The sequence below is a fragment of the Cyprinodon tularosa genome, unplaced genomic scaffold (assembly GCF_016077235.1).
Source record: "Cyprinodon tularosa strain WSP-4 unplaced genomic scaffold, ASM1607723v1 ctg73, whole genome shotgun sequence".
NCBI lineage: Eukaryota > Metazoa > Chordata > Actinopteri > Cyprinodontiformes > Cyprinodontidae > Cyprinodon > Cyprinodon tularosa.
The window spans coordinates 2,126,068-2,138,723 of record NW_024039485.1 but is presented as its reverse complement, the minus strand read 5'-3'; the positions used below and the strand labels follow the sequence as shown (position 1 = coordinate 2,138,723).

Genomic DNA, 12,656 nt, shown 5'->3' with positions numbered 1-12,656 from the left:
GCAGAAACCCCGTTTTACTGAGTTGAGATTATTAGCTATGTTAGAAAAGCGGTTGTACAGCAGTGGAAATATAATACAATCTGAAAGCGTAATAAAGCCTATTTAAAGTGATGCCAGGCTTAATGTGTGCAGGTTATACAATTTGAAATATACAGTACTGCAAAAACTGATATTATGGAGGAGTTTCCAATGGAAATTGCTAAATGTCTTTTTGTACCAAAATTGCAAACACTTAATTTAACTTTGATTAAAAAGAAAATTGTCGACATTGTGATAGATTGTGATTGCAATTTTTTTTTACTGTTATTCCTTTTGCAGTGGTTGAAATACATTCTTTCCATTTTGATACATTTTTATATTTTGATAAATGCAGGTTAATAGACACTAATTGGCCTGTATTTTCATCTTTAGGCCTTTATCAGACATTAATCAGTACCTGTGAAACAATAAAATCTTCTGAATTAACTGCTCTCAAATATAAATCGAAGTTTCGAGTATTGACAGTGGGTGATTTTCAGACCTTTGCAGAGGTATATAAGATTGGCAGAAAATATCAGATTCCCATCTAAGTATCTGCCGATCACTGATCTCTCAAAATCAAGGCCAGTCAATCGGTGCACCTTTAAAATGCAGTGATCATTTATGTAACTGGCCAAGGGAGTTTGCTTAGGATATTTGATCTATTTGTGTATTTGAAAGTATGTGACTATTTTTGTTTTGTGAAAATTTATAATATTTAAATATCTGTAACTGCAATCTGGCTGAATTCTTTTTTTTTTTTTTTTTTTTTTTTACAAAGTAAAGATAGTTGTTTATCCTCTTTTTCTAATGACTTAAACAGAAATCCTGATTAATGTCTGTCCTGTTGCTTGGTAGATTGATCTCATACTACACACTGACTCTGCTGCCAGTCCCTAAACTCAGACGGATTGGGAGCACTGTGGGAGCTCGTGGCCAATGCCACAGGAACAAGCTACTCTAAGAAGTGGACAGTTGCAGTTAGCAAGAGACGGCATTAGGAGCAGACAACCTCTCTTGTCCCTGCATGAAGGTTCGACTGAGGAAGGTGTGGCTGAGGATCTTAAATCAATCATGTCGGAGTTAAATAAGGAGGTGGTAGATTTGGTTTGGGGAAAACCATCAGGAGGAGGGGTTTCCGCTTCCATTTTCCGAAGGTGGTCTCAAGGTAGGACTTTTGTTGTGTTTATCATTGTCAGTTAAACAGGGTTAAATGTTTAGCAACCACTTTGTGTTGTACTTTGTGTTCTACTTTTTTTGTGTTTTGATAACCCAGTGTTTAGCAGACTATTTTGTACTTTTTAAATCTGTCTCTTTATGTTCTTTTTTAAAAGAAATAGTTTTGCATAATCTTTGTGCCTTAATCTGAGTACATGTTAATCAAGTCTTCCTCTCTCACAGGGTTTGTTTTCAGTGAGCATGAACAAACCGCTCTGAAGCAGTTTGAAGGAGGACCATGTGCTGTGATTGCACCTGTCCAGGTGAGGTTCCCACCACCTAAACGTCAGTTAATCCTAGGGCTGGGCGATATAGAAAAAAAGCTTATCGATTAAAAAAAAATGCATATTGATCGATATCTAGGGTTGGGAATTGAAAAGATTTTCATGATTCCGATTCCCTTTTCGATTCTATGAAACGATTCGATTCTTTATCGATTCTTTTTTCGATTCCAATTTGGGGAAAAAAGGAGAACAAACTGTTTGATTATCAGCATCAACTTTGTTTACTTAACTATTGCACAATCTTACAAAATCAACAAGATCAATATGTCCACAGGAAATGTGAAACTGGAGTAACATCCGTGTTTAAATGAAAAATGAATACAAGAACAAACTTAATAACCAACAATGTCTAATAAAAAATGATGGGATAATAACCTATTTTAAATAACAAAAAATACTAATTATAAAACAGTAGTAGGGAAAATTAACAGTTATTTTGCAGAAAGATAAGCATATCTGCTTTTTCTGGAAGGATACGGGATCTTTCAGCGCTTATGGTGTCTCCAGCCGTGGAGAACACCCTCTCAGATGGGGTGGAGGAAGCCTGCACACAGAGGTAGTTTTCAGCCAGTCAGATAGCAAGGGCAGCACATCTTGCTTGTTCCACCACCACAGTGTGGCGCTATCCCTGCAGGGGATGGAGGGCAAGCTTTTATAGAGCTGGATTTCCTGATCTACCCTCTGGGCTAAGGAAAGACGGGGCTTTGATTCACAAAGTGACCGCAGCTCGTTGTCTTCCTCCTCGAATAGTTCTTCCAACTTGCGTAACTTACGTAACTTACATAACTTACGTAAAAAACGTGACGTAAGTCGTGCTCCCCAGAGCCGGCGCTCTAGGCTCTGGTTCTTACTGGAATCGAAAAAAGAATCGTTCAGCGAGCTGCCAAATGATGCCATGGAATCGGAAAATACGGAACCGGTTCTGAATAGGAACCGGTTTTCGATTCCCATCCCTATCGATATCGATAATTATTGAAAAGATTTGAAACCATATTTTATGTGCAGCTCTGCCTGGACTTTTTATAATATTGCTAAATGATTTAATTTTAATAAAAAACACAAACACAGACTTCGAATGAAATCTTTATTTAACCAACTTTTTTAACCATAACAGAATTGTTTTAAAGAAAAATAACTTAAGAGACCTGGGTTATGTTATTAAATACTGACAAAGAATAAACTAAAGTGACCAGAAAAGTGACCAAAATGAATATAACAAATAAATAAATCCCCCCCACCGCCGCCCCCGTTTCCTGCTTTAACCTGAGTTATTACTTTGAAGTTTCTGGCCCCTAAGCATTTTTCTCTCAATTGTTAGAACTACGTGGGAAACTGCCCAGAACTGAAAATATATATATATTTTCCCGAAATTCCCGAAGATTCCTCGGAGGAGAGCCGCGCTGAGGCCTACACAGCTCGTACTCCTGCGGGTGTGAGCGGCTGAGATGATAAAAAAAAAAAAAGTTGTTTGCGTTATCAGACTTCGTTTTCACTGGTTCCCTACACATTTTACAGATGACTGTGGTTTGTTTTTTGTCCGACTTGCCATGACCGAAATACTGCCAAACTGGCGAACTACAAAAACCTTTCTTTGGAACAATTTCCTCCGCCTCTCCTTGCTGCGACATCTTCATGTGCTCTGTGTTGTGGTTTGAGAGGGCGGCGCTTGGTGACGGCATGCCTGGGTCCGCGATTGTGATTGGTTGGGAGGAAGCAGTGACTAGCATAAACCTACATGCTAGGCTACAATGAGAAGGAAGGAAAACTGCGTTTCTTTTTTATCGAACTTTTATCGACCCTCTTTTTTTCTATTGCGCCACACGTCTATCGATCGATATATATCGTTATTGAATTATCGCCCAGCCCTAGTTAATCCATTGACAAAGCATAAAGCTACCAAATACTTGATCATCATCAAACACAACATTTTGCTACAGTTAACTAAATGTGTTTCTTTTCAGGCTTTCCTCTTAAAGAACATCCTTTTTAGCAGAGAAAGTTCAAATTGGAGACAGATGTCAGGTAGCTTCCTTATACATAGGCTGTTGTTTTTTTTTTCTGTGTGTGTGTTTTGCGAACAAAACTGAGGATGTTTTTTATGTTTGTTAGAAGAGGATCAGAAGATGGCCCTATGTTCAACACTGACTGAAATACTTGAGTCTGCCTGTGCCAGCCCATCCTCAGGGTTCTGCCTGGTGACCTGGGCTAAGGGACAGAGCCCACACACTAGCACCCTTTCAAAGACCCAGACACAGCCTCAAACACAGGGCATGGCCAAACCAGAGAGCAGCCAGTCGCCACAGGAACAGCAACCAAGTTAGTACTGTTTCACTGCATCTTAATCTGCATGACTAACTACAGATTATTAGAGTTTACAGTGAAAATGAAACGATGAACCAAACTAACTTCATTCATGAGATTCTGTCTCACTATTGTCAAAAATGATATAACAAACGTGAAATACATAAATGTAAAAGAAAAAACATAGCTTTGTTTTTTTTTATTTTTGGCAGGGGCACTGCTGTGTTGCAGCACTCTATGCGAAACCCTTAAGGGGGGAGTTCCCTATGCGGCTTCCAGTTGAATACATTGGTAATACCAGCAATACCTTACAACCTTAAAACACTTAAGACATTTGGATGAAAGATGAAACTAAAAGACACTTGATGATCTAAATCTCATTGCTGTCTTTGAGCTCATTCACTGTGTGACTCAAACCATAGTAAGGAGAGAAGAGGCAGTTTTGGAGAGTCTGTAGAGCAGAAGACTTTTGAGTCTGGCAGCTAGCTTTCCATCGGACAGCCAGCTAAAGCCTGAAGCTGCTCTCAGTTTTTTTGTTATTTCACTGCCTAGAAGCTGAACTCTGCTGACTGGCCAACACACTGATGACAGGGTGCAAAAAAATGTTAAGCTGGGAGAGCAGAGACAGCTAAAGTTATGTTGGCAGGTACTAGGTCATCAACTATGCCACTAACTCCAAAACAAACTAACTTAGTTCTCCGACTTTATCCCTATTCAAGTCTTTTACTAACACAATTTTCATCACTTGATGCAGTATGCAAGAATAGGTTATATTATAGGATACTGTTTATTTTATTTTTTACTCAATCTCCAAATAACACGACAGACTCAGCAGATGGAAAATAACATTTAACCAATAAACTCTGAGTACAAATAAGAAGAGAGTGTGTCTTTTAGTGGTGCGTAATTGTTTTAATACCAGCTTGTTTTTGTTAGGTGATGTTACACGTATAAGATTGAGTTGCCAGAAATTTTACTCTAGTAAAAGTAAAAAGTACAATCTTGTAAAACTACTCCTAAAAGTGTATTTTAAAAAAAAAGGAAAAATAGTTACTCAGGTAAACGTAATTGGTTACCACAAAGCTCTGCAGAAATCTCATCATAGCGCTTCCATGTAGCATTGTCTATCTGCAACCTGTGACATACCATCAGTTTGCGCTTAGGCATTGCCACATGGTCAGATCACCGGCTACACAGCCGTCTGTTCTCTCCTTCACAGCCTCATGTCACACGCCCAATGGGCTAAAAAACAATATGCAATGGGATTTAGATGATGGAGTGTCCTTTCACGTTCGTCTTTCATCAAACTAAATTTCTTAAGTGTTTTATGGTTGTGAGGTATCACTGTTATTACCAATGTATTCAGCTGGAAGCTACAGATCGAACCAACCCTCTGACCTCGTTGCATGGAGTACAGCGGCATGGCGGCCCCGCTGCAAAGATTAATGAAACTGACACGTTTTTAATTTTACATTTATATTTTTCACATCTGTAATATAATTATTGATCATTTGAAGACACAATCTTGTAAATTAAGTTAGTTTGGTTAACTGTTTCATTCCCACTTTAACTCACTAACTCTCCTACATTCTGACTTTATAACTATATGGTTTTGTGTTTTTATATGCCTAGCTGCTTTGGCTGCTGAGGACCTTGGCTTTGAGCAGTTTCACAGTGTTCTTCAGTAAGTGAAAATTATTGTGTTGTATTTCATTTTTTATATATGTATAGATTTTATCTACTGTATCCTAGATATCTAGTTCTGTATTGCATATTTTTATATGATTTAAAACAAACAACTCTAGATTTAACAATTAAGTCCAGTATTTTTCCAGTTGGCTGCATATCTTTCAAAAGACAGCATGAGCAGAGTAAATAGGAGGTGTGAATTTCTCTGTCTTTGTTTTTAAATTGAACTTGCCACTTTGCTCTTCGCAGTTTGCCAACTCACCACTTTCAACGATTACCTTGAACAAATCGAATGCTTATCTGACACAAAAAAATGTCTTTCAAAGATGCAAAGGCAAATTAAATGTATGCAGGGTTGAGTTTGCTTTGAGAAATATTTAAATTGCATCCCATAGCTCAATGACAGCATAAACCACAGTCAGCAAAAAGGAAAGCTTGCTCAAAGCGAAGAAGTGCATGCTTAATAAGACAGACAGCTGCACTGGTATTTTATTAATGAGGAACAGGATAAGAAGGATGGAACACTAACCCCTAGCGATCAAATATTTCTTTGTACTTTCTTCCCTTTTATTTATTTTCAAAGATTGTCAAGGACTAGGAAGTACATTCCTTGTCCTTTAATTACTTTTCTCACTTGAACTCAGTTAATTATTGTTCCGTTTATTATTCCACAAACCCTATAACTTGCCAAACATATAGAGTCACAACCACCAAATATATGAATTCAGGTTTGCTAGTCGCTCCCATAGCTGCATATATATAACATTTGGAATTGACACATTTGACTTGACTGCACAGATTTGTGACATCAACCTTATTGAACGCCTTTGGAATGAACGAGTGGAGGCAGCAACTCTGCGTCCCTTGTGAAAGATATTAAAAAATACAAGTTGCAATTGCTTGGATTGGCAGGCCATCAACAAATTGGACCCTGTAGATCAAGAACATTATGGCATCAAAGTTCTTACACAGAGAAATACTTAAGGAATATCATGTCATCATATTTTCCTTTTTTTTCTTCTTCTATGTTTTGCAGTAAGAGAACTGTCCTCTCAGTATCTGATCTCAGAGAAGAGGTGGTGTCTCTCTACCAGTCCTGGAGGGGGTGCTGTGGGGTTTTGCTTTTCCTTTACTCTGTCATCCTCACCAAGGTAAAGACCCAGAGATATACTGATTGGGATTTGAATAATTTCCTCTTGTTGTTTTTTGTATGAGTTTTTTTTTTTTTTTTTTTTTAATAAAGCTTTCTGTCAACCATGCCCTAGCCATAAAACAAATAAAATTTTATATCTGGAAACTCGTTTGTAAATGTTGTAGTTCTCGAGTGTTTCCTGGGGATTTTCATATTTCTAAATGTTCATCTATTTTTCTCTTTTTTTGGTTTTCTCTTTGCAGGGCATAGAAAATATTAGAAATGAAATCCAGGACCCAACAGAGCCCCTCATAGATCCTATTCATGGCCATGGAAGGTATACAAATCTATCTTTCTTTTTTCTTCTTTTAAGCTGACTTTAAATGAATGTGGCACATTCAATAAACAAGAAGTTCTTCTAATATTAGGTTTCAAAGTTAAAAAAAAAGGGTTCATATTTAATCACCTACATTTTCAACTCAATTGTCAGACTGTTATATAATTATACCATCTCCATCCTAACCTGAACTAGTAGTCTAACTTTCTGTTTTGAAATACATTTTAGAAATGTGTGTTGGTCTGAAAAGAAAGGTACAATTATTTGAATATTATTATTTATTATTTTGTCCTCACATACCATTTGCAATCCTGCCTCTCAATGTTGTGATTGCTATACAATGCTGCTTAGTCCTTTTTGGTACGCTTAACTGAACCCTTGTAGATGCAACTTTTATTTACAACATTTTCTTTGTCATAATGTGAAATAAGTCAGTTATTCTAAATTGGAACGACTTGGAACGTCAGCGAATTTTAAAGTGAAATTCACAGTCGTATTAAATAAAAAATACTTATAATAATTATATTTTAATTGGTCCATATGGCCTGACTGGTTGAGAGCAAAGGCATAAATGCAGGAGGGTCATGGCAGAGGTGGAAGATGAAACATTTAAGGGGTGAAAGGGAAGCTTTAAGTGAAAGCTGGGTGACATGTAGGCAGGAGAGAAAGGATGCAAAGCTTGTTCTTGAACTGAACCTACTGAAGAATGTGTTCAGTTCATTGCCTCTGCCCAGACTTCCATCTGTCTGTTCATCCTGCTTGAAGCCTGTGATCTTCATCCTTGACCACTCATCTCTGATAGTGTTCTGCTGAAGCTTGCATTTCCAGCTTCTTCCTGTTTGCTTCCTTGTTTTCGCTTACCTTGACCTTAAGTTGCTTCTGTATACTCCTCAGTAATTCCCTGTCTCCTTTCCTGAAAGATATGTTTAACTTGTTCAGCAGTCTCTTTAGATCACTGATTACCCAGGGTTTATTATTTTCTAGTGGGAATGGTGTTATCGACCCAGACATTTATATAGACAGTCAGTCATACACTCGGTCATTCCACTGATGCGTGCCTCTTAACATTGAAATCTGATTTTCCAAAAGAAAGTCTAACTTAAAGTTGTAGGGAAGTCATATTTAAATGTCAAATCATTCTGGCCTAAGCATGTATATAAATGTACTCTATATCAGATTATATTGTCCCAAAATGTAGAAAATTTCTATAAAAAAAAAAAAAAAAATCCTGTCTTAAAATCTGTGGGGGGGTTTTCGTTATTTTATGCAGGCCTGTTAGTTAAACGTCAGCTTGTACACCTAAATTCGGCCAATCATATATATAAAAGGTCATCTGTCAATAAAATTTTTTTGTTCATAGCAACTTGATTCTTATGTCGCAGCTAATATACGCAATGGTTGAAATAAGAATCATTGACTTTACCATAGAGTTACGTCCCAGTGTTCACGGGGATGGACTGTGTCTTCGACAGGCGTAGAGCTAACAGAACTGGCAGCGTTGCGAGGCAAGGGCTCAAACATGTACGGCTGTAAGCCTTCTACACCAAACCAAGCTTCTGCTGCCCTGGCGTCCTCTTCCAGAACAACTTAATTCCTGCTTTCCTCCTCTAAATAAAAAATGTATGACGGAGGACACTCATCCATGACTTCTGACACAAAACTCTCCTACTCTTGCATTTTTCCGCTGTCCATAGCGTTCCTTGACAGTGTCGTTGCTAAGTGCTACTTGGTCCCAATGTAATTTCCCATTGGGAACCTACTAGCACTAAGTTGCTTACTGGTTAGCAAGATGCTTCTGAAAAACCGGCCACAACCAAACTTTCTTGCGAACCTTCCGCCACAACAATCCCGCCCCCTTTATAAACAACCAATCACATTCACTTTATTCCCTCATGTAAAGCCGGGCACCACTCGGGAGAATTCAGAACTGCAACCGTTGGAACAGCCGCTTCCCTACGACTTTAAGACACAAGGTTTTCTTTTCTCAGGCACAGCAGGTGATAAAGTAACTGCTAGGACATAGGAAGTGTAGCAATAAATGAGGCTTCATTAAAAAAGACCAGTACAATGCAAGTAGATAAGCAATAATGGCACTAATGACCTCACATGCAGTTTCGGCAACAGCAGAAGGTGGAATGTAAACGGTTAGAAAAAAACAACACAGATGAACTCTCTGGGTAGATGATATGAATAAAAACAAACTCACAACAGTTCAATATCTGAGCTGCAGAGACAAATCTTTACAGTAACATGTGCTGGATGACATAATCTGTTTTTCACAAGCACTGCTAATCACCTCACTTTAGTTTTCAAGCCATCTTTTAATCTCTGGCTGCTTGTATGGTCAGAAAGCCAGCCAGAGGAAAAACTCGAGTCCACAATTTGATCCTGCAACTGTTTCTATAAACACATAATACTGCATTCCCATTTTTTTGTCTGGATCCATGTCAGGGCTTGAAGTTCTTCTAACCTGCTTCCTAAAGATATTGTATTGCCCATGATGACTGATGGAAGAGATGACTTATATTTTCTCTTCCTCTCTCTTTTCTTTGCTCCTCCTCTGCATCCCTGAAGCCTCCTTTTCAACTCAGCTGAGACTTGCATAAGTAGTTTAAGTATTATTTCAGCGTTTGAGATGGTAATTTGTTGCTTCTGCGTGTGTTTACAAAGAGAAAAGAAAAAAAAAATAAGTTACCGGTACTGTGATATAGTACATCATGACAAATGTCAAAAAATTAAAACATTTTTAAAAATCCTTTCAGCTTCACAGCATAGGTTAAAAAAACCACACATTCCACATAATTATCAGAGTTAAGCTAGCAGAGCTGCTCCAACATGAAGCCACCTTGAACAGAGCAATTGTAGACTTGTTTTACCACCAAACAAGTTGCTGCCTCCTAAGACCAGCTTAATTTGACTTTGTTTCAAAAAGTTTCAGTTCTTTGAAAATGTTCTGTCTTTTGTAAAAACTGTTTCTCTTGTCCCATTTTTCTTTCAGTCAGAGCCTTGTGAACCTTCTTGTAACCGGCCATGCAGTCTCCAATGTGTGGGATGGGGATAGGGAATGCTCTGGCATGAGTAAGAATGGGCACTGAAGTTATTGAAGAGAAAAAAATATATTATTACCATCATGTTTATCTAAAGGGTCGACACTTATACCAGCAAACCTTTTAAATGGTTTCATATTTAAATATGTTTGAATGATGGGTAATAATTGTCTTAGTCCCATAGCCTTACCCATCAACAGAAAGTACTGTAACTCAGTCTTATGTCAATAATCAGATTTTTCCTCACCTTTGTTGTTTCTTTGATTAATTCCAGAGCTACATGGAATTCATAAACAAGCATCTGTTGGATTTCTCACATTAATGGAATCACTACGCTACTGCAAGGTACACAGAAACACATTTTACATATTCATGAGAAGCTATCACACTCTTTGAGTTTCTCATAATCTTTTCTTTGTTGTTTTTTGTCAGTTTTTTATTAATCCAGCTCAGTTTAATCTAGATGTAGATGATTGTACACACAGAGTATTAAGGCTAAAAAGATGATGTACATTTGCTTCCTCTTATTTAAACTCTTATAATGCGGAACATTTCTTGTGTGTATATATATATATATATATATATATATATATAAAAACAATCAAAACATTTCCGTCACTTCTGGTGCCTGCCAGGTCACACACCTCAGAATTTTATGTTATGTTGATCACTGCCCCTCTGTGGTTTTTTGCGAGTCCTGCACCTACATCTGCGTCAACTATAAATGTGTAAAGCGCTTCCATGGGCTCAAGCACGGCGCTTAGACTGTCATGTCAACCCCATGTGTGAATATCTCTGTATACTATATATGACCTTTTGAAAATATTTCTGAGCTACTGCACTTTCACTTTCTAGAAAGTGGAAGATGCATATCACGACTGAAAATCTAAAGAGGTGGGTAATATTGTACATTGCCAAATGCAAAGTAGTGTACAATAGCTATTTTACTGAAATTTACTATTTGTTTGCTTTCATAAGGTGATTCAGCCTCCATGATTTCTAGTGGTTTTTGAATAATCAATAACACAATTGTAACTCTAACAGAAGCTTGTAGATATCATACTTAGAATTTAAATAACAGGGCAGCATCAATTCTCTATTCTTCTTTTTGTTTCTGGTCTTGTAATGAAGCAGACCCCATGCCCAAATGGACTCCTCTGGAAGCCCTGATCCAATTCTCCTCTATCCTGATAAAGATTTTCTTTCCTTCTTTCTCTTTTTTTTTGCTAGCTCCCCTTTGCCATAAAACTCCAAAATAAAAACTAAAAGTTTTATATTCACTTGTGAGTAGCATAGCATGAAGTGTGTGGCTATTTTTGCTAACAGCCTTTCATTGAGCTGCACAGTAAACCTATCCATCTTACCATGTGAACACTGTCAGCAGGTCAGTGGCACAGAAACTTGCAAGTGTGGTTTTCAGACCAGAGACAGTAGGGGGAGATGTCAGACCACTCTATCGTCTCATAAACACTTAGATTACCATCATAGGGAATTAAAAAGGTACAAATTTTACTTAGTGCTGCATTAAAGTATGTATTACCAGTTTTCAGTGTATATGCAGGTGCCAAATCCAGCTGGAAAATAAAAACGCCATAATTAATAGTTTTTATGATGAAGTATTAAAAAATGTATACAGAGTGTTTATGTTCTGTTTTCCTGCATCACATTGTCTACATTTAAAACCCTATTTATGGTATAATCCTAACCACATATTGGCCTGTATGAGCTCCTTTATGAAACGTGGTGCTAGTATCACGCTTTGGGAAGCTTCCCTTTTAACAGTGACATATTGAGTCACAGTTAATGGTAAAAAAGACTAAGCTAAATGCAGGTTGTTATTGGAAGAATTTTCTGTTAGCTGCCTCTCAGCTAACAGAAAGTTCAGGAAGTTTTTATAATACATGTCATCTCCTTTCAGGCAGTAGGTTTTTCTCCATAATAAATCATACACATGTGGTTAGAAGCAAATGCTAAATCATGGCTGTAATTGCCAATTATGGGCTCTCTAATGTAATATATTCCTCTCACAGTGTTTTTCTTTTTTCTTCCCCACTTCAGGTTGGGACATTCCTCAAATCTCCAAAGTTCCCTATTTGGATTCTTGGCAGTGAAACGCATCTCTCTGTCTTTTTTACCAAGGCAAGTTCACTACACTCATCGAGCACATATTTCATATGCTGTGCAACACGAGCAGGTCGTCTTGGCGGGTTAGAAAAACTAAAAATAAGGAATGTGCTCAGAAGATTAAATGTTGTCCAGATCAGATATCGGTGTGTTTAAAAGCAAGTGAGACAGAGATGGAAAAGAAGGAATATGAGTGCTGGAGATCGTCTCATATGGCAGATGCTGTTTGCTTGGATCTCACTAATAAAGCATCAGGGGTCGGGGCTCACTTAACCAGGCAGAGTTTAACAAAAACAGACATTTACACATCTTCACAGATGGTCTTAGACAGTCCATATATCATAATGTATGATGTAAAACTCTGTTTGACATCAGTAAAAGACACCAGGTTTACCTTTGCAGCCACGATAATTATAACAATGTAGATTTATGTTCCAGCACCTTTTAGGTAAAAGTCTCAAACGTTCTTTGTTCATAACAATCTACATTATCAAAGGCACTACAGT

General features: G+C 37.6%; 1 protein-coding gene across 1 annotated transcript in view; it reads left to right on the top strand.

Moving 5' to 3' along the window:
• The window catches only part of mindy3 (MINDY lysine 48 deubiquitinase 3), a 37,040-nt gene that overhangs the window by 732 nt on the left and 23,652 nt on the right, over nt 1-12,656 (top strand). Inside the window, exons 2-11 of the mRNA XM_038269479.1 lie at nt 877-1,186; nt 1,420-1,499; nt 3,482-3,542; nt 3,630-3,836; nt 5,454-5,505; nt 6,547-6,661; nt 6,906-6,979; nt 9,978-10,057; nt 10,301-10,371; nt 12,085-12,165. Of these exons, the coding sequence (XP_038125407.1) occupies nt 958-1,186; nt 1,420-1,499; nt 3,482-3,542; nt 3,630-3,836; nt 5,454-5,505; nt 6,547-6,661; nt 6,906-6,979; nt 9,978-10,057; nt 10,301-10,371; nt 12,085-12,165 (1,050 nt within the window). The 5' untranslated portion in view covers nt 877-957. The remainder of the gene's footprint in view (nt 1-876; nt 1,187-1,419; nt 1,500-3,481; nt 3,543-3,629; nt 3,837-5,453; nt 5,506-6,546; nt 6,662-6,905; nt 6,980-9,977; nt 10,058-10,300; nt 10,372-12,084; nt 12,166-12,656) is intronic.